Consider the following 24,941-nt stretch of genomic DNA (forward strand, 5'->3'; position numbering starts at 1 on the left):
ATTAGGTACATCTGGAACAGAAGGCCAGAGGGAAATGTATTTGGAAGACTAGCCACAGCTCTCTGTTCCCATCAGTTTGCACAGCGGAAAACGGGTGCCGGCCGCGTGGTACACATCTGCAACCTCCCGGAAGGAAGCTGCACGGAGAATGATGTCATTAACCTGGGGCTGCCCTTTGGGAAGGTCACTAATTACATCCTCATGAAGTCCACTAATCAGGTAGGTCGGGTACTTTCACACTGGGACATACCAGATAGACCACATATTGGTGGAGGGAACTATATAATTTTTTTTTTAAAGGAGCTATTCATGGGGGATACCTGGGTGGCACAGCCGGTTAAGTGTCTGTCTTCCACTCCAATCATGATCCCAGGGTTCTGGGATCGACTCCCACATTGGGCTCCTTGCTTAGCGGGGAACCTGCTTCTGCCTGCCGCTGCCCCTGCTTGTGCTCTCTCTCCCTCCGACAAACAAATAATATCTTTTCTATTTTTTTTAAAGAAGGTATTCTTGGGGCTCCTAGGTGGCTAGGTCAGTTAAGCGGATGTCTTCAGCTCAGGTCATGATTCCAGCATCCCAGGACCAAGCCCCATATGGGGCTCCCTGCTCAGTGGGGAGCCTGCTTTTCTCTCTGCCCCTGCTCTGTTGTCTCTCTCTCAAATAAATAAATAAAGTCTTAAAAAAAAAGAGAAGCTATTCTGAAAATAAAAAGGTAATACACAGCTGGCCTCTTGTTGGTATAGCACAGAGGTTTTGTCTGGTGGTGGTGTTTTGCTTACCCTGGTCTCAGCTTACCCTCCTTGTGATGGGCGCAGGCCTCTGTGAGTAGCCTGTAGGTAAGGAGGTACTTTGGAATGAGGGACTCATTAACATGGAAAAGCTAACTGACTCCCAAAATAGAAACCCATAAACTTGAATCTTTTCACTGTATTACAAACCCCCTGAGTTAATGCTACAGCCTTACCATCTAAGCTTCTCGTATCTGAAAGCCTGGGTTTGGAGCGAGCCAACAACTCTCTGTGAACAGATGTCTTCAGAGATCTTTGGTGTTAGTATCTGAAGCCCTTGGGTCTTGTAGCAGGAGAGTGGGTGGGAATTGATGGGTGCCTGGTAAGTCTAAAGGACAAAGAACCCTTACCCCGTGGGGGTTGAGTGAGAACTTGACGGTTAATACAGCTGTCTTCGCTTCTGGAGTGAAAGGATGAGTTTATGCAGAGGAATGGCCAGGAATAAGAATATTTTATCTTTAGTGTTAATAAATATTTTTACTTTATGGACCAAAGGGGCAGACATAGACATTTTTTTCTTTTTTTAGATTTTATTTATTCATTTATTTAGAGAGAGAGAGAGAAAGAATGTAAGGGGAGGGGCACAGGCTGAGGGGAAGAATTTGAGCGAACTCCACACTGAGCACAGAGCCTGATGCAGGGCTTGATCCCACCACTTTGAGATCATGACCTGAGCCAAAACTGAGTAGGGCGCTCAACTGGCTGAGCCATCCAGGGGCCCCAGGAAGTTCTTTTCTTAGTTAACACATGAACTTTAGAGACTCTGAGCCACATCAGATCACTGGTGGTCTTCTTCCATCAAAGTGGGCTTGGACTCCTCACTTAGTCCCTTTGCTCCAACTGCTCAGAATTCTATTTTGGATAAATGTACAGAATTCAGCTTGCAACGTTAATGCAGTGCGATTCCCTGAATTAGTATTATTCCCATCTGACAGCTGAGAAGTAGAGGTGCAAAAATGTTTGCATCAAGAAAGAGGCACTTAGAAAGCTGGGTGACAGGATCCGAAATAAAACCCTACAGAATGTTGACTTCTTCATCTCCCACACATCTGCCATAGACTGTGACAGCAGGGAAAAGCATCTCTGACATTCAGAAACAGATGCGAGGGAAGACGAGCTAGGTTAGCCCACTTGGTTCAAACGAACTGCGAGTGTAGGGACCCACAATGAGGGTTCCCTGGTCACAGACCACTTTCCCTTTTCAACATCAAGGGACCATGTGCTATCTGTATAGTACAAACCAAAGCAATCTAAGAAATGGTAACAGGACAAACCCACCACAGCTGCTGTTGGGTAAACTGGCAGGTCAGTCAATACAGTCTATTTAGAAACTCTCTGGAGATACTGATTGAATGCAAAAGCCCATTTTTTGTGTGTTTTATCAGAACAGTTCAATAAAGAGGGAATACGCTATAGAGCTGTAACTGAGGGTTTTCTCCTTTCTGTAATTCAGAAAGCCCTGGCTTTCTTTCAAGCCTTGGGAGCCCCTGAGTTGTTTAGTATTTTTCTTTCCCTGCAAAGACACTGAGAACTCAGAGACTCATGGCTGTGTCTCTGTCTCCTACCCTCATTGCGACAAAATAGCAAATTTTGCAGGGATCAGCCCAAGGTCACTTGTACGAGACTCACTCTCCGCACTACATCCCCTTAGAGAACTGTGGGTTAATGGATTCTCCCATCCCAAGGGGGCTCCTGTGGCATGATGTGGCACAGGGTGGATAGTAATAATTTAAGAATTATTGGTAACCAGGGGGATTAGGAGAGGGGTTGTCTTATAATGAGCTCTTTGGGTGAAGTTAATAAATAGGTCTCTTTGAACAGATGGGATCAAAGACAGCTTCTTGCCCTGATCGTTTTTCTTTTTATTGAAGTATAAAATAAAATACCTCTTTTTATACCTCTTTTATTGAGGTATAAAATACATACTCTAAAGTGTACTCGTCTTAAGTGTACAACTCCATTAATTTTCTACGTGTGTACACCCATGTAATTACCGCTCAGGTCAGGAGAGGGGACATTTCCAGAGAACCTCAGAAGGTTTCCTTATACCCCACCCAGTCAGAACCCCACCCCTGCCCCAGAGGGAAGCTCAGCTCTAACATCTATCAGCATTGATTCATTTTGCCTATTCTTGAACTTCATAGACATGGAATTCTGTCTAGTACTGACTTTTGTTTAAGACCATTCACATCAGGGGTGCCTGGGGGGCTCAGCTGGTTAAGCATCTGACTCTTCTTGATTTTGGCTCAGGTCATGATCCGCCCCGTGTCCGGCTCTGTTCTGGGTGTGGAGCCTATTCAAGATTCTCTCTCTTCCCTCTCCCTCTGCAGCCCCCACCGCCCCAGCAACAAAAAAAGACCATTCATGTCAGCTTCAGCTTAAGTCCTTCCATTTTTTTTTTCCTAGGCCTTTTTAGAGATGGCTTACACAGAAGCTGCCCAGGCCATGGTCCAGTATTACCAAGAAAAATCTGCTGTGATCAATGGTGAGAAGTTGCTCATCCGGATGTCCAAGAGATATAAGGAATTACAGCTGAAGGTAAAGCATTCTCCCATTGTTTAGTCACTCGGCAGCATCAACTGTGTGTCTCCTTGTGGGGCACTGGCCTAAGTGCTGGCGGGAAGGAATGGATAGGAAAACATCCAGAGATCACCTACTGCCTTTGGGACTATCACATAGGAAGGCCAACTTGAAAACATGGCAAGAAAAATGCTTATTGAGATAAGTACAGGGAAAGCAAAGGGATGCTGGAGACAGCATGACTAAGTACATGCTACTCGAGGAGGGGTCTTGAGGAAAGGCTTACAAGGGAAGTCTTTTGAAGGATGAAGGAAGCAGGGGAAGGTGTTTGCATTTCAGACGTGGGAGCTCCAAGCTCTGAATATAACCTCCTTCTCTGCGCTTACAGAGCTCCAGTAACTTTCTCTTCCTCTCTCACCACCACCCCGCCCTGATGTCTTCTTCTCTCCTCTGGCCTCTCTAATTATGTCTTCAGCCCCATAGAAATCCTTCTAAGCAGCCCATGACTGTATTGGCCACAGTCAGGGATGAATTCAGATAATTCCAAACAGGGCTTTTGTTTCTGTTTTAGCTTGTTCTACATTTGTCTCTTCTTTTTTATTTTCTTTTTCCTTATTTTATTGTGAGGTATAACATACATTCAGAAAAATGACTAATTATGTATTGTGCAGTTTAAAAAGTAGTAATGGGGGCATGTGGGTGGCTCAGTCATTTAAGCCTCTGACTCCTGATTTCGGCTCAGGTCACAATCTCAAGCCCTCTGTTGGGCTCTGTGCTCAGTGTGGAGTCTGCTTGTCTCTCCCTCGCTGCTTCCCCTGCACCTCAAATAAACAAATAAATAAAAATAAGTAGTAATGGTTGAAATCTCATAAAGCCTATAAAACCACCACCAAAGTCAAGAAATACATCACCAGTGGCACCCAGAAGCCCCTCTGAATCCCTCCACAAGCTTTACCCATCCCTCTCCACTCTCCTGACCAAAGATGATCATTTCTTTGCTTTTCCTTAGAGTTCAACAACCCATTTCTGCCTCCCTTACCATTAGCGTTTAGTTTTGCCCAATTTTGAACTTTACATGAATGGAGTCATGCTCTTTGTGTTCTTTCATTCAACTTCTGCCATCCGTGCTGGGTGTGTCTGTTGATTCTCACTGTTACATAAATTTCCATTGTACGACTATGTATTTATACGTTCCACTGTCGATGGACATTTGGGCTGTTTCCAGTTTTAGGGTATTAGGGACAAGTCACTGTAAACATTCTTTTTTTTTTTTCTTTTATAAACATATAATGTATTATTAGCCTCAGGGGTACAGGTCTGTGAATCGCCAGGTTTACACTCTGTAAACATTCGTGAACATGGCATCCTGGTACATACGTACGTGAGGTATAATGAGGGGCACACACGTAATGAGGAGTAGAATTGCGGCATCTCAAGGCATGCTTACCCTGAACTTTACCAGCAAGCCCTTTTCAAAATCAGTTGTCCCAGAGGTGCCTGGGTGCCTCAGTGGGTTAAACCCTCTGCCTTTGGCTCAGGTCATGATCCCAGGGTCCTGGGATCAAGCCTCACGTCGGGTTCTCTGCTCAGCAGGGAGCCTGCTTCCCCCCCACCCCTCTCTGCCTACTGTGATCTCTGTCAAATGAATAAATAAAATCTTAAAAAAAAAAAATCAGTTGTCCCAGATTTACGTTCCTGCTAGAGTAAGAGTTTTCAGTGGTATGCCTTCTCACTAACATTTTGTTAGATGACTTTTTGATTTTTGCCTGTCTGGAAATGTATATTGGTTTATCATGGTTTTATTTTTTACTTTTTCTAAAAGATTTATTTGTTGTTTTAGAGAGAGAGCGAGCACACATTTGAGTGGGGGGAGGAACAAAGGGAGGAGGAGAGAAGCCGAGTCCCTGCTGACCAGGGAGCCTGACAGGGGCTCCATCTCAGAACCCTGAGATCATGACCTAAACAGAAACCAAGAGTCAGACGCTTAACCGACTGAGCTACCAGGCGCCCCATCATGGTTTATATTTTTATTTTCCTGATTACTAATTGAGGTGAGCCCTTTTTCCTGTGTTCATTGGCCATTCCATTTGGATCTTCTGTGGTGGAAAGTTTCTTTTAAGGTCATTCGCCCATGCCTTTCTTTAGACTGTGTCTTCTTCATGGTTTGCAGGAAGGAGCTCAATTAACTGGAGCATTTAGTCCATTTGGATTTATTGTAATTAAATTGCTATATTTTTATTTAAATCTACTTCTTATTTTGTGCTTTCTACTGTCCCATTTTAGTAGTGCCCTTCTAGTTCACTTCAGCTTATTCCACATTTACTGAAGTCCCATTTTGTTCAAAACCCTTTCGTGTCTTTAATCTGCCTTCAAGATTGAAGACCGGAGACAAAGGCTCAGTGGTTGTGGCTAGCTAAGGGTAGCATTCTGACAAGTCTGCATGTGGAGATAGTAATGTCGCCAAAGCCTTGATTCTGCTTTGCTTGTATTATTGCTTCTGAAGTTTCTTTGCCAACAGTTCTAGCAGAACCTGGCATTTTCCCTCCCCGGGGAATGAAAGCACATTGCTTTGCTCAGGCACATGAAAGATCCCATCCGATTGTGGACTCAGCCAAAGTTTCTGTTCTCCTGGATTCTCCCCTAGAGGCTAGAATTGAATTTCTGCACTAAATTCCCAGTGGATCTTCAGTCTCTAAATGAAATGTTGTAAAATTCTGATTAGGATTAGCAGGAGTACTCAGCTTTTTAAATGAAGGAATTAAGGCACCATAGTACCTTCCTGCGGGAGATGGTTTGGGGTGGTGCAAACACCATGGGTTAAAGAGGTCAGATGGGCAAGGTCTGCGCTCAGCAAAAGTTCACTCGGTGCCCACTGTGGGCGGGAGCTGGGCCAGGTGCCATGGTTATAGACACAGCAAGCTGGCGGAGGAGCTCACAGTCTGGTGTGAGGAAGGACGGGAAAATAAACCATTGACAACCACGTGACCTATTCCAGATGGGACGGTGCTGGTGCTACCTGGGTTTTACCTAGTCCTGCTTAGATGAGCTTGGGCAAGGTGTTTAAACTGCATGAACTTCAGTTTACCAGATCAGGAAAGGACTCTATGTTGAGTTCGTCGGTTTTAAACCCTTTTTTGCCCCGTGTATTATCTCTTTGAGTCTTGCGGTCACCTTCCCCTGGGAGGTGTGGAGGGTGGATAGTGACAGTAATTATAACAGTACAACAGTAATACCAAGAATAGGTACTTTTAATTGAGTCTTGGGTCAGGTCATGGGCTAGACACTTCACATATGTCATCTACTCTAATCCTGACATCAGTCTCGTCAGACAGGTGTTCGTTATCGCGGTTAAACCGATAAGGAAACGGAGGCTCAAAGAAGTTCAGTGACTTGCACAAGCTCATAGGGCCTGGAAGAGCCCTGATCAAAACCTGAGGCCGTTTAGGCTTTGCGTATGTCTGTGCCTCTGTGTCGTGTCAGTAGGATCTCCACTGTCCGTGTGATAAGTCGGGAAATCTGCCCTTAGTCCCCCAGCCCATAAGCAGCAGACAGTTTTCTAATAGGGTTTCTCGAACTTTATGTATGAACAAATCACTTGCAGGTCCTGTTAAAATTTCTGGTTCAGTAGAAGTGGGGCAGGGCTGTGATTCTGCCTTTCCAACATGTCCCCGGGAAGTGTTGCTGGTTCTCACAGCATACTTTGAGCAACAAGGGACTGGAACATGAGGCTTTCTGCCCTTTACGAAGGATTTTCTGCTCCCAAGCTGTCACGATGCCTCCGTGAGAAAGATCTCAAAACCCACTGTAGCCACATAGGAATGCACGCATCATGGTCCCTGTGTTGGCGTGAATCAGCTAGGACTGTCTCTGCAAGTGACAGAAAATGATCTCCTGTAAGCTTATGGACTAAAGTGTTTTGTTTTGTTCTGTTTTTTTTTATTTACTGGCTGGTGTAAATGAAAAGGCCTGGAGTGGCCGTGGCTGTGGGTGCAGCTGGCTTCGGGGCCTCAGCGATATCCTTAGGACTTGGCTCTTCTCCGCTCTGCCTTCTTCGGTTCGCTTGGCTTTGTTTTGGGGGGTCTCCCTGGATGGCCCGGGCAGCCCCAGCCTCCCTCCTCTAGGTGGCGTGATGGCTTCATCGACTGCTGCCGTCTGGCGTCTCTTCCTCCCCGTTCTGTTCCTCGGGACAAGAGAGCCTGGGTTTTTTGGAGTAGCTTCCTCAGAGGTCCCGAGAGCCACCGTGATTGTGATCGGGCCACCGTGATCGGGCTCGTTTGGGACACATGTTCTTCCCTGAGCCAATCTCTGTGCTTGGGAAGGCCATGCCGTGGCTGGCCCGGCCTGTGTCACCTCAGGGCAGGGTGGAGGAGGGGGAGTGGCTACTGGGGCGGTAGACAGCAAAACACCGTCTCTGTCGGTATCTCTGGGCCACGGGGTGGGGTGAGGGGGCCACTTGGGGTCCCACCAGAGCTTGCAGAGGTGGGGGGATATTTTGATTGGTGTTTTTCCTCGACCTTTACCTTTGGCTCACCAGGCAAAGTGGAGGGAGAAAAAGGAGAGATTTAAGGTATCTCTTATCGCCTCCCCAGAATATTTCCTCGTGCTGGCCATCAGGTCTCCCCATACCCTCTTCGTGGCAGAGGCTCTATTCCTCAGGGCACTTGAGGCAGAATCTTTCACAGAATGAAAAACACGAAATCGGAAAGATCAATAAAAAGTGATTTTTTTTTCTTCCTGCAGACCTGGACGAGAAGAATGAGCTCTGTTCTGGGCTGTTCTAGAGAGACTTCTCCAGAACCATGGTGTCTTACATGCGGAAGGGAACTTGGACTAATTTAAACCAGTGTCTCCCAGTTACTGCATCAGAGAAGTGTCAGGGGAGTTTTTAGGTTCCTTTGATTAGGTTCCCAGAGATTTCCCTGAGAGATTTGGGGTGGGGTTGAGGGTCCCAGGCGGTTTAGGGGCAGAGGGCCTGGTTTCAGAGCCACTGGTCTTGTCAGCCTCCCAGCCACAGAGAGTCTCCGGCCCTGAGAAGCATTCTTGGGTACGTTCCATGGTGCTCTCAGGAATGTTCAATCAGAAATGGTGACTGAGGGTTTTCTCCAGATAAGACATGGTACTGAGGGCTGGCGAGTTTGCTGTGTAACTGAAAAGACAGGCTATTTCTCTGGAAATTATACAAGATTTAAACATGAGTGCATCAGTATGGAGCTCCTAGAAGTTCAGTGGCAAAAGGCAGGGTGACTGGCTTGTGTAAAGGAGGAAACGATTGCCGAATAGGGCTTGAAGGCTGCGGTGAATCAGCTCAACAGAGAGGGTGTCCAGGAGGAAGGAGTCGGCTGAGAAGAGACTAAGACCCTGGGAAGCACAGTAATGTCGGGAAGGGTCAGGGCTGCTGTGACAGGGCCTGGCTGTGACAGGTTCAGGGTTCATAAGGAAGGTTTCAGCATCTTCCTGAGACTTTTGAGACATGGAAAACAGCCACAGAAGGGTCAGAGGGAACCTTCCCGCAGCTCCTTTTATGTAGGCCAAGCACCTGTGACTTTTATCGGCTCAGCCCGCTTTGCTGCCCTGCCTCGAGGCTGCTGGTGGATGCCAGATGGGCCTCATTATCTTACCTTTATAGGTGGTGGGAGGGAGTCTCCCACAGACAGCAAGCCTTGACCCCAGATCACCCAGCCAGCTGGAGGTGGAGCTAAGCTGTTCTTCCTGGGTTGAGATCCTCAAGTCCAGGGGCACTTGTCTGAAAGCAGCAAGATGTGTTGACCATGAGCACCATGGATGGTCCCCCTGTGGGGTTATTGAGCCACGTCAGTGTCTTCATAGGATGGGTGAAAAGATCTACGTCTGGGATTTGCTTCAGAGTATTCTGTGGGGTGGGGAAGTGGGGGGTACAGATGAACTGGATTGGTCAGAATTATTGATGATGCAAACGGAGCATGGCAGTCAAAATACCCTTCTCTGTGCTTTTGTGTATGTTTGCGGTGTTCTGTGATAAAGAGGTCCCCAAAATGTCAGGGCCACTCCATTCAGCGTCCTGCTCACACTCCTCATGCCCTGGATTAAACTTTTTCTTCCTCTAAGAAGGTACTTTGTTCCCCTTGGGTGGACCGAACTGTGCACCCGAGTCCTCTTTGCTTCTCTTTGGCATCTGCATGGCCATCTCTGTTCTGACGATGACCTCTCTGACTTTCCCTAGAAACCTGGGAAAACTGTGGCTGCCATCATCCAGGACATGCATTCCCAGAGGGAGAGGGACATGTTCCGGGAAGCGGACAGGTGAGGCCTCAGCCCTGGGCATCAGGGCGGATTCTGGGCAGCTGGATGCTCTCCTGCTCTTATTCGTAGGGGTTATTCAGTCACACTGTGTCCTGCCCTTGCCCCTGCCCTGTCCATCAGCCTTTTTTTGGCCCTTCTTTTCCACGTGCCTGATGGAAGGCATTAGTGCTACTCAGGGTAAGCCTCAGGAAAATGCAAAATGGTAGGCTTCCTCTCATCAGCTTGTCCTTTGTTGGGGGGGGAGTATATAGAGGAGGGGTTCTGTTGATATTTGGCCCTTCAGGGCAAACAGTTTGCTAAAAAAGTCTGAAAGTAGGGGTGTGTGTGTGTGTGTGTGTTCCTTTTATAGCCGCCTGTTGATTTTTCATGGGGTGAATGTAGATGTAGGAAGAGGAACGTACGGGAACCAGCCCCCCCTCCCGCCCACCCAAAAAAAGTAGGGACTTGACCAGTCACTTCCTCTGAAGATGGAATGCATTCAGTTTTCAAACTTATTTCTTCCGACTGAAATTGTGACCATACCAGGAGGGCGCTACAAGTTTCCCACTGTTGCTGCCCCACAAAGACCCCGTCCCTATGGAGACAGAGTAGAACACAATCTGTGGTTCTTACCCACTGCTGCCACAGGTAGCGCTCTGATGTCACTGCAGAGGGCAGAGTCCAGGCTGATTCCCCGCTGGTGGTCAAGGCAGCCTGGTCCCAGTGAGCCACATATGGGTGTCCCCTGTTAGTCAGGACTGCATGGGTTTCCTGTATTTGGGAACCAAATGAAAATCGCCTGTTCTTTTACAATAAAGGGTATATATACGATTAAGTAGATCTTCTTAATAATCAAACAACCTTCAGAAAGAGAGAGAGGGAAAGAGAGAGTGTGTGTTCATATGTTTGTATATCTTTCTATGTAGCTGCTTGGATTTGGGATTTCCATTTATTTGGGATTTTTTTTTTAATGGTTGTTTGAGTTTTTTAAAGAGATGCATATAAAGCCATACCCTGCGGCTTGCCGCTCGGTGGTGAACTGTTGGGAGGAACTAGGAGGTCTTGCTCTGAATCTTGGGCAGATTGAGGTCCTTTTCTGGGATTCAGTTTCTTCACCTGAAACACGAGCAGGTCGGAGCTCTAAGGTTCCGAACCTCCAACCCTAACATGCCTTCCTCGTTCTTTGGTTTAGGATCTCTGAGCCTGGCCTCCTCACTCTCGCCCCCCCCCCCCCCCCCCCCCCAGTAATTAGCATCCTTCTACCATGCCTAGGATCTGAGCAAACTGAGATGAGAAGTAAACAAGACAAATGGTGGCCAAGAGGCTGCCATTACAGTAGAGACCAGGTGGGTCGTGGCTCTGGTCTTGTAGTCAAGAGGCTGGAGCATTGAACCCCAGGGTCAGGCAGCCTTGCCCACCAGGCTGGACCGGGGCAACCTCCCCACACCCCAGAAGGAGCGTTGCCCACCCCCTGAGCCTAGCTTCCTTCCAAGAGGAACAAAGATGGAGTGGAGCCAAACCAGTCCAATTATTTATGCCAGTTCCCAGGAGCAGAATGAGTAGAGGCACAGAGATGGCCAGGACTGTCCTTAGGGAAAATCATCCTCCTAGAAGTCCAGACGAGGAAGAGCTTCCTCCTGTGGCACTCTGTGTCTTCTGTACAGCTGTGGTGAAGAGCATATGGCCACACGGGGTTATGTGTGCGGCGTGTCTGTGCGAGGAACTGGGCGTGTCTGTGTATGGGGTCCAGGGATGTGCAAATTCTAAAACCCACTCCTTTGCTCCCTAACAGATATGGCCCAGAAAGGCCACGGTCTCGCAGCCCTGTGAGCCGGTCACTGTCCCCGAGGTCCCACACTCCGAGCTTCACCTCCTGCAGCTCTTCCCACAGCCCACTGGGCCCCAGCCGGGCCGACTGGGGCGGCAGCCGGGACTCGTGGGAGCGCTCGCCCTATGCCAGGAGAGAGGAAGAGCGAGACCCGGGCCCCTGGAGGGAAAACGGGGAGGACGGGAGGGACAGGGCGGACATGTGGACGCACGACCGCAAGCACTACCCCTGGCAACTGGACAAAGCCGAGTTAGAGGAGCGGCTCGAAGGAGGCAGGGGCCACCGAGAAAAGCACCTGAGACCGGGGTCCCCCAGCCTGCTGCACTCTGCCTCGGGCTACAAAAGCCGAGAAGAGGGCTACTACCGGAAGGAGCCCAAGGCAAAGGCGGACAAGTACGGAAAGCAGCAGCAGCAGCAGGATGCTCCCGGGAGGTCCAGGAGGAGGGAGGAAGCCAGACTGCGGGAGAGCAGACACCCCCACCCCGAGGACTCAGGCAAGGAAGACGGGCTGGAGCCGAAGGTGACTGGCGCCCCTGAGAGCACCAGGTCGAAGCCGAGTGAGAAGAACAGAACCAAGAGACCCGACAGAGACCCAGAAGGAGCTGGTGATAGAAGAGAAAGGAGGAGGGCGGGGAATGAGGTAATGACGCACCCTCTCCCCCAGGTAAGGAGAGGCAGGTTCCCGGGCAGGGCAGTGTTAACAAAATGATGGTGCACTTTGATCGAATGAAGCACTTACTGAAGGTTGACTCTGTGCCAGGCACTGAACCAAGCACCTTATCTCAATCAAGGTATTTAATCTTCTCAGCCACCGTGGTGAGGTAATATGGGTAATAATACGATTATGGCTATGGACGAGGGAACTGAGACACAGAGAGTCTAAGTTAGTTGGCTACACAGTCTGCAAACAGCAGAGCACTGGCGCTCCAAACCCCTTGGCACGTTACTGCTGTGGCTGGAATTTAGGCAGTGATGGGTCGCAGAGGCCTTCTGTGGTCCTGTGTGTGTCCGGGCTGGAGGGGTCCCGCGGTGTTTGCACCACCGCACCCTGCCCAGGGAGGTGAGATCTTTGGTCTGCTCCATCCTTTCTCCTGCCCAAAGCATCCGCTGACCTTGGGGTTTGATGAGAGGTGGTAAAGAGACGCAGCCACCCCCCACGAACTCACCCTGGGTGCCCCGAGCTTGGTGTGCTGCTCTGGTGCTGCTCTGGACACTGTCCAGAGTTTTATTTCCACTGTAATAGAAATGCTCGGCCGTTGGCTGGCCCCTTTTGTCCACGCGTCTGAAAGGGCTGGTAACACACTGCCTAGCTATAGTTCACACGGTGGGTCATGAGGACTCACGGTACAAAATTCACCCTCTCACTGGGCTTATGCTTCCTTCTTGCCCAAACCACGTATGTTTAGGTAGGAGCGGAATAGAGGAGGTTGGGGAGCAGGGTGCGTCTGCATAAAGAACCCAGCTTTAAAAATCCTACATGTATATTTCCTAGCCCGACCCAGGACTTAGGGACAAAGTCGAAATAAGAGCCCAGTTCTTGACTCCAGGGACACTGAAGAGTCACGTGTTTGTCCACTACTGCCTTTACTCCTCCATGCACTTGGCCACTTGGCCAGGCAGGGTGCTAGGCGCAGGGCGTCCAGAGGTGAATGGGGCAGGGTCCATGCTGTGGCGAAGACCAAGGTCTCATGGTGTAAAGAGAGCTACAAAAATGATTGACATTCAGTGGGGCCTGTGCCGGAGCAGAGCAGCGGATGAGCTGCTCCGGGGGCGTTCCCTCCGCGCATGGACAGGGAAAGCTGCACAGAGGTGATGTGCAAGCCGGGCATGGGGCAAATCAATGTGGGAAGCAGTGAGGGCAAAAGCAAGAAAGGAAGACTGTTTCCAAGAACCTACAAATACTCGGTGTGGCTGCATCTTTAGGGCGTCTTAAAGAATAATGTCTTTAAGAAGTAAAGTCATGCTCTTGTACAAACGTAAAATGAATAATTGTCAAAAATGGTTATTTAACTTGTGAATTAATGAGGGTGCCGGCAAGATGTAAATGCTGGTCTAGAGGAGAATCCAGAAAGCTGGCAACATGGAGAGATGCTCGGGAATGCAGAAGTGAATTTGCTAACAGATCGAAAACTGGCCTCTTCCATGGGCATGGGAAGTCAGTGGCATCTCCGCCAGATAAAATTCCTTTGCATCTCTATGAACGAGAATTGTTTGCCCTACTCTCCGTCTTCTGCAATTTACAGGGCTGTAAGACTTCAGCCTCACGATAACAAAAGGTGAAGACTCCTGGACCAGATCTCCTGGAGGGAGTCTGCTAGACAACGAACTGCCCAGCATTCCATGGAAAGAACACCCTGTTGTCTTTTTTGCCCAGCTCAAAGTCTGCCACAGTTTTTTCTGACTGGCACAGCAGAGAGAGCTCAGGAGATGAGGTTAGGGACCTGGGTGGAAGGCCCTCATGTGCCTCCCTGAGAATTTGAATTGAATCTTGAGGACCGCTGAACCTGAGGATTTTTTTTTTTTTTAAGATTTTATCTGTTTATTTGATAGAGAGATATAGAGCACAAGTAGGCAGAGCAGCAGGCAGAGGGAAAGGGAGAAGCAGGCTCTCTACTGAGCAGGGAGCCTGATGCAGAACTCGATCCCAGGACTCTGGGATCATGACCTGAGCTGAAGGCAGATGCTTAATTGAATGAGCCACCCAGGCACCCCAGAGGATGTTTTTAAGAAGCGTGTCTATGCTTGGAGGGATCAGAGGAGCTCGTGATGGGTCAGTGCCTTAGGAAGAGGCTCAGAGGGACAGAAAGCAACAGCCCCTTAGGCAGGAGTTTCAGCCTAGACCTCAGCCACACAGGCCAACAGCCTAGAAACCTGTGTCCCCATGGCAAAGGGGTGGAGCTGCTCCCTCCCAATGCACCCCCACTTCTGCCGCCCTTCTTCAGTGAGCTGGCTGCTCCCACTGTTTGACCTACCTGCTTTCATCGGTTGGCCCTTTTCAGGTGACACATACTGTGGGTCGTGCCCCGAGCCCTGATGCAAAAACAGATGCAGAAAAACCCATGGGTTTCCCCAAGTTCTGTCTCTCTGGCTGGTTCTGCCTCCAACAGCCTCAGAGTGGGGTCAGTAGGGACTTGCTGGGGTCCCCAATGGATTGCGTCAGTGGGTTCAGAGCCAAGAAGTCCAACACTAGTTGGAGGAATATCAACGGAACCAAGTCTTCCTCACTGACCTCAAACTGTATATTACAATCTTGAAAACAACCCCAGCCCCCCAGGGCTGCCCCAGGAATTAGATGATGGCAATGACTAAGCTTGGAGCTGGAAGGCAACAGGCCTGAGGACAGTGTCCTTGCCTTTCTCCTGATATACTGGGCACCTCCCACCACAAGGGCCTTTACATGTGTTCACCTGCCTTGGCACACCCCCCCCCCCCCCACCCACCGCCCGAAGTCCACGAGGCTCCTTTGTGTTTTCTGGTTGCCACACTCTCTCCAAGTGTGTTTCTGGCCAGGAATACCACTACGGAAAACCACAACATCCCAGCTTGCTTCCCCTCCTTCCCTGCATACTTTTCCTAGGTCCAACCTATCCCCTGATGGAACCTCCAGAGGGCAGGAATTTTTGTCTGCAGTGCTCACTGCTATGTCCCCAGACCCTCAGATGAGGCCTTGACTCAGAACAGGTGTTCAGTAAGTATTTGCTGAAGGAAGGAAGGAATGACTGAACCCGGACCCTGGAGATAGGCCTGGCTTCTGAGAACCAGGTCACACCCTGTTCTTCTCTGCCTCAGTTTTCTCAATTGTGAAATGAGTGTGATCATGAGGCAGTCGTAGGACTTAATGAGCTTGTGCTCATTTGAAACTTCCAAGATCTCCGGAGAAAGTTCCTGTGCTGGAGAGGCCAGTGTGTGTGCTGCTTGGTGTTGGGGCCAGGTCCACCTGTGGGACCCAACCTTGACCACAGACTGCAGAAAGGATGAAAGAAATCAAGTCACTGAGTACAATGAACACAGGAAAGAAGGGCAGTCAAGGGTTACAGACCCAGATGCTTGGAGAAGGGAAGCCAGGCAGGGGATATGGACCAGGTAATAGGCGTGAAGCCGACATGGAGACAAAGGGCTGTGGCAGACCAGGGAGGAGGGACCTTTCTGTTGGGGGCAGTTAGCCACTGCTCAGCTCCATTTTATGGCCGCCATTCAGGACTGCATGTCCTGTGCTGTTAGATCCCCATTTTTGGAGGAGCAGCACCAAAGTCCAGATATCTGTGAAATTTCCCACATTTTAGAAATTGTATAGGCCAAAACATGTCTGTGGACTTGGTGGAGCCCAGGGGTCCCTAGAATGCAGCCCCCAGTATAAACAGTCCATAGGACGGAAAAATAGAAGAACTTTTCATTCTGAGTTCAGAGCCTAGACAGAGACTCAAGCATGCGAGGCAAGTGTGACCCTAATTAACTATTCTGCCCCCTCCTTTAAGCCTTCAGGTCTCCTCTTTTTTATAGACTCATGTCCACAGAGCGCCTAGCACTGGGGCTGCAGTTCTGAGTGAAAGCTGAAATGACCCTGATCTCATGGAGCTCAGGTCTAGTGGAAAGACTACTCATCAGTTCCTCATATGAGTAGAGGAGCATGTGTGCTGAGTGCTAAGAAGGCAATGGAGGTATATGCCTGTGACAGATCAGAGGCCTACCTGGGTTAGGATGTAACTGTTGAGATTTGAAGGAATGGTGGGTTTCACTGAGTGAAAAGGAAGGAGAGGGGCGCCTGGGTGGCTCAGTGCATTAAGACTCTGCCTTCAGCTCAGGTCATGATCTCAGGGTCCTGGGATCGAGCCCTGCATCAGGCTCTCTGCTCAGCAGGGAGCCTGCTCCCTCCTCCCACTCTGCATGCCTCTCTGCCTACTTGTGATCTCTCTCTCTGTGTCAAATAAACAAATAAAATCTTAAAAAAAAAAAAAAAAGAAAAGGAAGGAAAGCAGAACAACATGTGCAAAGGCCCTGTGGCTAGAGGCCAGTGTGTTGGATCAGAGACAGCCAGGGTTAGAATGCCGGGAGGTATATCTGGTTTGTCAATGGGTCATATCATGCAAGACCTTGTAGGCAGGTTATGGATTTGTCTTCATCCCAAGTGCAAGGGGAAACAAATGAAATATTTAAGCAAGAAGGTGCAGTGAGGTTATGATAGTTTTTGCATTGTTGAGTGATCGTTCTTTATCACTTTGGGGAGAATAGACTTGGGGGGAGGCTACAGAGGAGAAAGGGGAGAACAGTAAAGAGGTGGCTTACCAGTAGCTCTATCCCTGTGGCGGTGGATCTCTGCTTGCAATAGTTGGGACCTAATATCTTAGTCTGTGAGCTGGTGTGGGCAGCTGGGTGCATTGTTGCTTTTGTTGGTTTGCCTTAAGCTGCTACTCTCACATGATCCCAGGGCACAGGGTGCACTGAAGGCACTGCTGCATTTCCTTTGTCTGCAGGGAGGAAGCACCCGGATCCAACTGGCAGGTGCTTCCAGCCAGCCAGGCTGTCCTGCCTCTCCCAGCTTGAACTGGGGCAGGGAGGTCTCGTGTTGATGTAGGAGTGTGGGGCAGGGAGGTCTCTATTGTATTGATGTAAGAGTGTGGTTGTAGGAATTGCTTGGGGAGGGTGAGAATTACTTACTTGGACGACTGAGGGTCATTGATAGCTTATTCAGGGAGATAAAATAAAGAGATCTCTTGCTGGTAGACGCTATGGGTTCTGATAGCTAAAAAGACATTTTGGAGCTGCTTTGCACTTAGGTTAGCTTACAAAACTGGAGCAGAGCATACAGTGGACTCTATTGCTCCAAAAGCCACAAAGAGCAAGGACAGAAGGATTTCAACTCTCTTCCCCCGTCTGACCATAACTGGTTAAACCAGTCAGCCTCGAGCTCCTGCCCCAGCTGGCTCCTTGTCAACTCCGAGAGGTGTGTCTGCTCAGAAGAAATCAGAACTCGAGTCATTACTTAGAACCTCAGCCAAAATTGTCAAGAAAAGGCAACATACCCTCAAGAAAGTCCAGGAAGAGTCACTGATCTGGGGGCCAAAGTTGAAGTCGTTGGAGAATATTCTCCAAAAACTTCTAAAATGGGGATTGGCAAACTTTTCCTACAAAACCCAGACCATAAATTATTTAAGGCTATGTGGGCCAAGAAGCCAAAGTGAGGGTACTATGTGGGCACTGATGTAATCGTTTAAAATGCAACTATTTAAAACTTGGAAGCCTTGTTAATTCACAGATTATATCAAAAGAGGCACTGGTTCGGGTTGGCTTGAGGATGAGAGTCGGCTGACCCCTGTTCTCAAGGATGATCAGAGATCTTAATTCCCAAACCAAACACCTGCTTTCAGTTGTTCAGTTTCTCAGACAGGAGCACTAACTCTTATGAGGGACTGACTCTGAGGGAGAGAATAGAAGGAAGGAAGAAGGGAGGGGGTTGCTAATTGGGGCCATAGCTCTAGGTCAGAGAGAGGACAGAAAAAAGGTTGAGGGGGACACTGGCTGGCTGACAACCCCCTTCCTACTCGTAAGTGGCCTGCATGTGATTTTTTTTTTTAAGATTTTATTTATTTATTTGACGGAGAGAGATTACAAGTAGGCAGAGAGGCAGGCAGAGAGAGAGAGAGGAGGAAGCAGACTCCCCGCTGAGCAGAGAGCCCGATGCAGGACTCGATCCCAGGACCCTGAGATCATGACCTGAGCCGAAGGCAGTGGCTTAACCCACTGAGCCACCCAGGCGCCCCCTGCATGTGATCTTTATGGCCAAAACCGATCTTTTGAGGGGGAGATGTCACCACAATGGTTGTCAACCCCAGGGCCAGTTTACCCTTGGTCCTTTTACTCACCCTCCCTGCCTGTAGGTTTCACAACTGTGAAAACACCCAGTTTGCCAGAGATTTCTGCTGCACTACAGACGTCAGTCCAACCCTTGAGACATTTTGGTGCCTCCACTTGTCTGTGTGACTTGAGCAAGTTACTTAACCTCTCTGATCCTTCATTTCCTCATCTGTAAAAGGCAAGGCACCTGCCTCCAAGGGGTTTGGTGAGAATGAAGGACAAGGTGCCTCCGAGACACCTTGGGGGACCATTATCTGCACTGTTTTCTCTCTCGGTGCTCCCTCTCTCCTCTGCCACTGCTCACCGTTGATTTGGTTTGTTATGTTCTTCTTTGGTAAGGCTGGAAAAGAGGAGCAGGAGGGCGTGGAAGAAAGCAGCTCATCACCAGCCAGGCAGGAGAAAGAAGCGGAGTCCTCAGATGCGGAAGACCCAAGGACAAAGAAGGTAAAGGTGGTCCCAGGTGCTAGCAGGACAGCCCCATCTGCATGATGGCCCGTGGGCCCTGTGTCGCAGGCGTCCTGGTCCTGCCCTGGGATGCCCCACTTGCTGCATGGGCTGTGGCCAAAACCCCACCTGGGATTCCACGAATGAAGCCAGCACTTCTTGGAAGAATGGTTTTGCCTAGGATCTCTGCAGATCTTCATTAAGATCTTTACTACTTGCCTGGGCTCTGCCTCAGTCTCCAGCAACTTGGCTGTACTCGGAAGAGGAAAACATGAGCCCAAAAAAGACTCAGGCTTCAGAGCCAGACTCCCAAAATAGGTCCCTTGGGAGGGGCTGGGGGAAGAGGGTAGCTTCGGATGCTCAAGCTAGGGCCCTGACCTCAGCCTGCCCAGACCCTGGGATTAACAAAACGTCTACTGTGCTTGTAAAGATTATTTTACTTAATTAAAGTAAAAAAAAAAAAAAATCCAGTTACAGTGCCGTGGCTGCCTCAGCAAAAAGAAGGGTGTTTGGAACGCAGCCAGCTTTATGCCTTTCTGGTCAGGAGAGGTGGAGAGATGAGTATCACTGGCTGGCGAGGAAGCTGATTGAAATCTGGCTGCTGGGGACATGACAGAGTTGCAGGAGGGGCCAAGCCCGAGGTGGGGCTATGGAAGTTGCACCCTTGTGGGAAAGGGAGCTTGGGGCAGTTTTGAAGGGGACTTTGCTACAGTTCCGTTTAGTGGTGCCCTTCCTACAAGCAAATAGCCCCAGCCCGTTGATTTATTTTGAGTTTATAACTTTATCAGTCATTCATTCAAAAACTGTTTCTTGAGCACCTATTATTACACCAGGGTTTGAAATTCTCTGTGCCATTTTAAACATGGCAGACTCAGCATTCAGAGCTGGTTCTAAAGGCTGTGTTTGAGCCTCATCCTAGGGAAGAATCGGTGATGTGGGGCTTGAGTGGTTCCCACCTCCTGATCGCCCAGGCAGAAGTCAGAGTGCTCAGGATCTGCATGATTTGAGGGGCTCCGTGGTCAGGGTTTGCGCCCTCTGGTTGAATGCCAGGACCTGCTCCTCTGTCACCCTGTGACCTTTCTTCTGCATGTTTGCTCAGGAGCAAGAGTGGGAGAGCGGAAGCGAGGCAGAAGGAGAGAGCTGGTATCCCACCAACATGGAGGAGCTGGTGACAGTGGACGAGGTTGGGGAGGAGGAAGATTTTATTATGGAACCGGACATCCCAGAACTGGAAGAAATTGTGCCCATTGACCCGAAGGACAAAATCTGCCCAGAAATATGTCCTTGCGTGACGACCACCTTAGACCTGGACGTAGTCAAGGGTTTCACCCATGAGGGAGAGAAGCCTATAGGGAACGGGGCCACGGAAATCAGCCTCCAGACACCCGGAGACCTGCCTTCTGCTTCCACGAGCTGTCCCAGTGACATGGACGTAGAAATGCCTGGCCTAAATCTGGACGCTGAGCGGAAGCCAGCTGAACGTAAGACAGGCCTCTCACTGGAGGGTTCAGATTGCTACGAGAAGCCCGCAGAGGGAGGGGAGAGCTCCGATGTGCGTCTGGCCCCTCCACTCCAGCAAATGTCTTCCCCGAAGCCAGCAGAAGAGGGGGCCCGGCAGCCTAGCCCACCTCTCGATGACTGCAAGGCCAAGGGGACCCCCGAAGATGGGGCTTGTGAAGGCAGCCCCCTGCAGGGGAAAGCCAGCCCTCGCACCGACACTGACCTCCAAAGCCAGGCTTGCCAAGGAGTGTCGACCCAGGGTAACTACCCCCCTTTTCTCCTGTGCGGTTGGGTTGATGGGACCACTGCTCACCTAGGGAGGCATGTGGGCGTGTGCAGGCTGGAACCAACACGAGCGTTCAAGCCGGTGCAGAAAGCCAGCTTCCAAGGTCCTGGTTAAACGGTTAGTGCTTTTCGGCAAATGGTGTAAAGGAAATCAGACAGGAGGCCACACGTTTTCTGAGAAGCAGACTCAGACAGGATCGCCTTCTCTGAATTTACGGGAGCCCAGATGGACTCTGACAACGAAAATCAACCAAAGTTTCGCCTTATCAGGCCAAGGGGCTCTGGTTCCTTGGATCAGTAGACAGCCTCTCAAGCCTGCCCAAGGGCGGACCACCCAGGCTGTCACTCCTGTGAGGCCCGGGTGAGGGGGCAGGAGTGTGCAAGGCTAGAAGGGAGCCCCGAGTGGGCAGAGGGCAGAACGAGGGGTCCTGGGGGGGTGCAGCCTGTTCCCGCTGCTCCCACCGTAGACCCACTCATCTCTGCGGCCCGATGGGGGAAGGAGGCTTGTCCCAGGCTGTCCTCCGCCGCCGCTGCAGGTGACGTTGTGTGGGTGCCCGGCACTATGACATCATGAGAGACAGAGTTTAAAATAGGCTAAGCCGTGTCTTCTCTGCCAAGTGGAAACAAAGATCCAGCAAGGGCTACGGCGTTGGGGGCGGGGAGGAGGAGCAGCCCTCGGTGTTCTGCGAGTGAAAATGACTAGGGCTTCATTTCACCGAAAGCCTGCAGCATGCTGAATGTGGAAGGAAGGGGCACCAGAGTCGGGGGCAGAAACCGTTGAGTAAAGGCTTAAAAAGAAACCTTCCCGGCCAGTGCCGTGTGGCTGGCACGAGTCACGAGCTGTCGGGGAGTTGGAGGCTCGGGCTCTCCTCTGTGGCAGGCTGACCTGAGCTGTTTTTCACCTGCGAGTCTCCATGGAAACTGCTGGGAGCAGCTGCCTTGCTGTTGCCAGAGAAACCCGGAGGGAGGCCTGGGCTCTGTCTGCAGAAGGCAGGAATAAAGAAGGAGCGAGATGTTCACCTTGCCCTGATTGAACCCCTTTCTTTTGCCGTACAGGTCTCAACACGCACTGGTGTTAATGGCTTATTAGCGTACCCAGTGTTTAGAGTTCATATTTAATGACACTGCTCAACAGGCTTGGGGTGAATGTGTCGTTGCCTTTTATGCCAGCCCCTGTGCCTAGAGACGTCAGCACAGTGTTTGCCCTCCGGTAATCCTCCTGCCTGCAGAGAGGGAGTGATTTCTGAGGTGGAGGGCAAGGCGGGGATCATCCCAGCCAAAGGAGACATGGGCCCATCCCCCACGGACCCAAGGCGCAGAGTTGCCAAGGGTTCGTGTGTGTGGCATTCTTTTGGCAGTGGAACAAACTCTCAATTACAGCATTTTGGTTCTAATTAGCAGTCCTCGCCCTCGCTTCATGTTATTAAGCCGTGCAAGGGACCATTCCTGATCACACAGTACAAGAATAGGAGAGGGTGTTTGAAGTACATTGTGCTTCCTTAGTTCTCTGCCTTGGCCCATGTTTTGCAGAAAACCCCAAGTTCATGGAAATGAAATCTCTGGACGTGAGGTCACCAGAACACGCCGAAGTGGAGCTGAAACAGCCCCTCTCTTTGCCTTCCTGGGAACCAGAGGATGTGTTCAGTGAACTTAGCATTCCTCTAGGTAGGTGAAGTATGCAGTCCTTCCTGAACATTCAGATCCAGGAAACCATAGAGACACGGGAACATCTGAGAGCTCGAGAAAGCTTTTTTTGTCATTTTGTTGCTGTGTTTAATGTCGGGTGTAATAACCATTCTGTGGATAGTGCATATCTTTAAAGTCTCTTGCAATTTCAGTCTCCCGATAGGAGACCAGATACCTTATGGGGTCAGGCCCTGAACAGTACTGCCCTGGGAACCGGAGCAAAAAGAAACTCGATTTCCCTGTTTGGGAATGCTTTATTCCTGACCACACAGCCTTTATTCAAGCAGAGGTCAGAGGCCCCGGTGGTCACCCAAAGTCCATAGAAATGAACTTCTTCTGCTACTGGCTTCCCTACCCTCTTTGCCCTAGCCCTTTCCAAGACAATGCTACATTTTTTTTTTTTGCTTTGAAAGACCAGCTCTGAGGCAATGATGTTGGTGAGACTGCACTTGGGGCAGACACTCTCTATTTGATAGAGGAGCATCGAACAGAGAGAGACCTGGGCCCTGTTCCTTCCTGTTTTACTTACTGGATGACTGCAGGACCTCAGACAAGTCATACCCAGGAATGTGTTTTGGGTTTTATTTTGTCCAGTCACTACAAGTCCTTTATTAACAAGTCAATAAAAAGAGAGAGATGTAAAAATACTTTTCTCGGAGGCCCTGGGAATGGAAGGTACTGACAGAACCCACCTGGCTAGAGAAGGCAACCCAGCCAGAGGCAGAATGGAGCTCGGGAGTCCAGAGGTGCGGCTGGTGGGAGGCACCGAGAAGGGAGTGGCTCGGGCCTTGCACAGGGAATGTGCAAATGCAGAACCCTCACAGGGAATGATAGGTTGGGATTCCTGAGCCTTGGGTTTTTTTCACGTGTTATATGGAACTGAATCAGATCAGTTCTGCAGTGGAGTTTTCAATAGTGGACGTGTTGCGGGGGGCAGGAAGAGAGCTTAATAAGAGAATCACCTGGACCCATTTTCGAAGGGGAGGGTTAACTAGAATCTCAGGGTGGGGAGTGAAATTACTTCAGTAGAGTGCCCTTGGAGCTTCTGATGCCACCACTAACTCAGTGACTCCCACTCCACTTCATTTTCGAGTCTTTGCCTTGACTTTGAGAGGTTGGAAAGCAATGAGACAAGGGAGCGGTAGCAGCCACTGGAGAGAGAGCTTAGGAAGATATCATGCGGGAAAGCGTCCCAAGGAAGCACGAGAAGGACTGGTTGTGTGAGAACTTATGACCACACGTCTGCTTCCTCAGGGAGGGGCTGGTCAAAAAGGAGGCTCACATCTTCCATCAGGTTTCTCTTTTTCTTTTCATCTCCTTTGAAACATTTCTTACTGTTTCTGCCCTCCACAAGTTCCATTTTCATAGAGTACCTATTTTTACTGAGCAGCCCTTTCTAGATAGAGTGCCCCATGCGAGGCACTCTGGGCGGTGGGGAAGTGTAGCACAGGTGTCTTGGCGTCCAAGAATGTGGAATCTGCATGACACACACAAGTGAAAATTAAGAGTAAGTTCCACCACCTTGTCATTTGTGTCTTTTTAAAAACTGTTTTTCATTCCAAAAAGTGTGATTATTATGACAAATGTAAAAACTAAGAGCCATGTAAAGTAAATGCTAAGTGTTGTATCTCTTCCCTCCAGGTTCTCCCCAGCTCCAGAGGTAGTCACAGTCACACCCACGGAGACTAGGTCACACCATACACAGAATGTTCTACAACTTGCTTTTTTAATTTAACAGTGAGACTTAGAGGCCTCTTCACCTCAGGACACAGACAATGCTTTCTTCTTAACCCCTGCAAATATTCCATCCTAAAAGATGTCCCATAAATTACTTATCCATTTCTCTACTGGTAAACATTTAGGATGTTTTCAATTTTTTCCCCGTGACTAAAATGCTGTAATAGTTAAGCTTTTATGTTTATCATTTACCATGCAGGTATCATTTCTAGGGCTTACTTCATTCTTTAACTCACTCAAAACACCTATGAGGTAGGTAATATTTTTATCCTTATCTTATAAGCTAGAAATCGGAGATGCAGGGTTACAAAGCTGATGACTAGCAAAGACTGGAGTCAGGATACAAATCCCAGTAGTTTGACTCATAGGACCGTGCTTCCTCTCTGCTCTGCTGCCCTCCAGACACCTGTCACCTTGGTGTGCGTGCCAGGGTTTCTGCAGGACAGCGTCCTAGGCGGGGAGCGGGGGGTGAGGGTTGTGGCATTACATATGCTTCCATTTCACATTTTCATAATTGCTGCTAAATTGCACTCCAAAAAGATTATACCAGTTTTCAGTGCCAGAGCAAGTCTTCTCATTCTCTGCTTCATTACCAACATCGGACGTCATCAGTTTTGAATCTTTACCAACCTGTTAGGGAAATGGTATCTCATTCTGCTTTTTACAGACAGCTCTTAATGAAGTATAATTGATACTAATGAAGTCGCCTGTTTAAAGTGGACGGTTGATCAGTTTTGACGTATGTGTGCACCCGTGAGTCTATTCCCACAGTGACACAGTGAATGTATTCATCACCCCCCGAGTTTCCTGATGCTCCTTTGTAATTCCTCCCTCCCCACACCTCAGTCCCCAGGGAACCACTGATCTGCTTTCTGTCACTAAATATGAGTTTGAAACCAGAGGGAATCATATGGAATATACCGGTTTTGCCAGACTTCTTTCACTCAGCGTAATTATTTTTGAGCCCTTGATGGGCAGTTGGGTTGTTTCCAGCTTGGGGCTCTAACAGCTTGTACTTTTGTATTGCATGTGGTCTCTGATGA

At 49.4% G+C, this 24,941-nt stretch overlaps 1 protein-coding gene across 4 annotated transcripts in view; it reads left to right on the top strand.

The window, feature by feature from the left end:
* Positions 1 to 24,941, top strand: part of RBM20 (RNA binding motif protein 20) — a 186,343-nt gene that overhangs the window by 152,710 nt on the left and 8,692 nt on the right. For all 4 annotated transcript variants that reach the window (XM_032313100.1, XM_032313102.1, XM_032313101.1 and 1 more), the window contains exons 6-12: positions 76 to 219; positions 3,195 to 3,326; positions 9,508 to 9,587; positions 11,359 to 12,034; positions 18,586 to 18,690; positions 19,790 to 20,450; positions 22,006 to 22,140. In XM_032313100.1, the coding sequence (XP_032168991.1) occupies positions 76 to 219; positions 3,195 to 3,326; positions 9,508 to 9,587; positions 11,359 to 12,034; positions 18,586 to 18,690; positions 19,790 to 20,450; positions 22,006 to 22,140 (1,933 nt within the window). The remainder of the gene's footprint in view (positions 1 to 75; positions 220 to 3,194; positions 3,327 to 9,507; positions 9,588 to 11,358; positions 12,035 to 18,585; positions 18,691 to 19,789; positions 20,451 to 22,005; positions 22,141 to 24,941) is intronic.

Source organism: Mustela erminea, chromosome 14 (genome assembly GCF_009829155.1).
Source record: "Mustela erminea isolate mMusErm1 chromosome 14, mMusErm1.Pri, whole genome shotgun sequence".
NCBI lineage: Eukaryota > Metazoa > Chordata > Mammalia > Carnivora > Mustelidae > Mustela > Mustela erminea.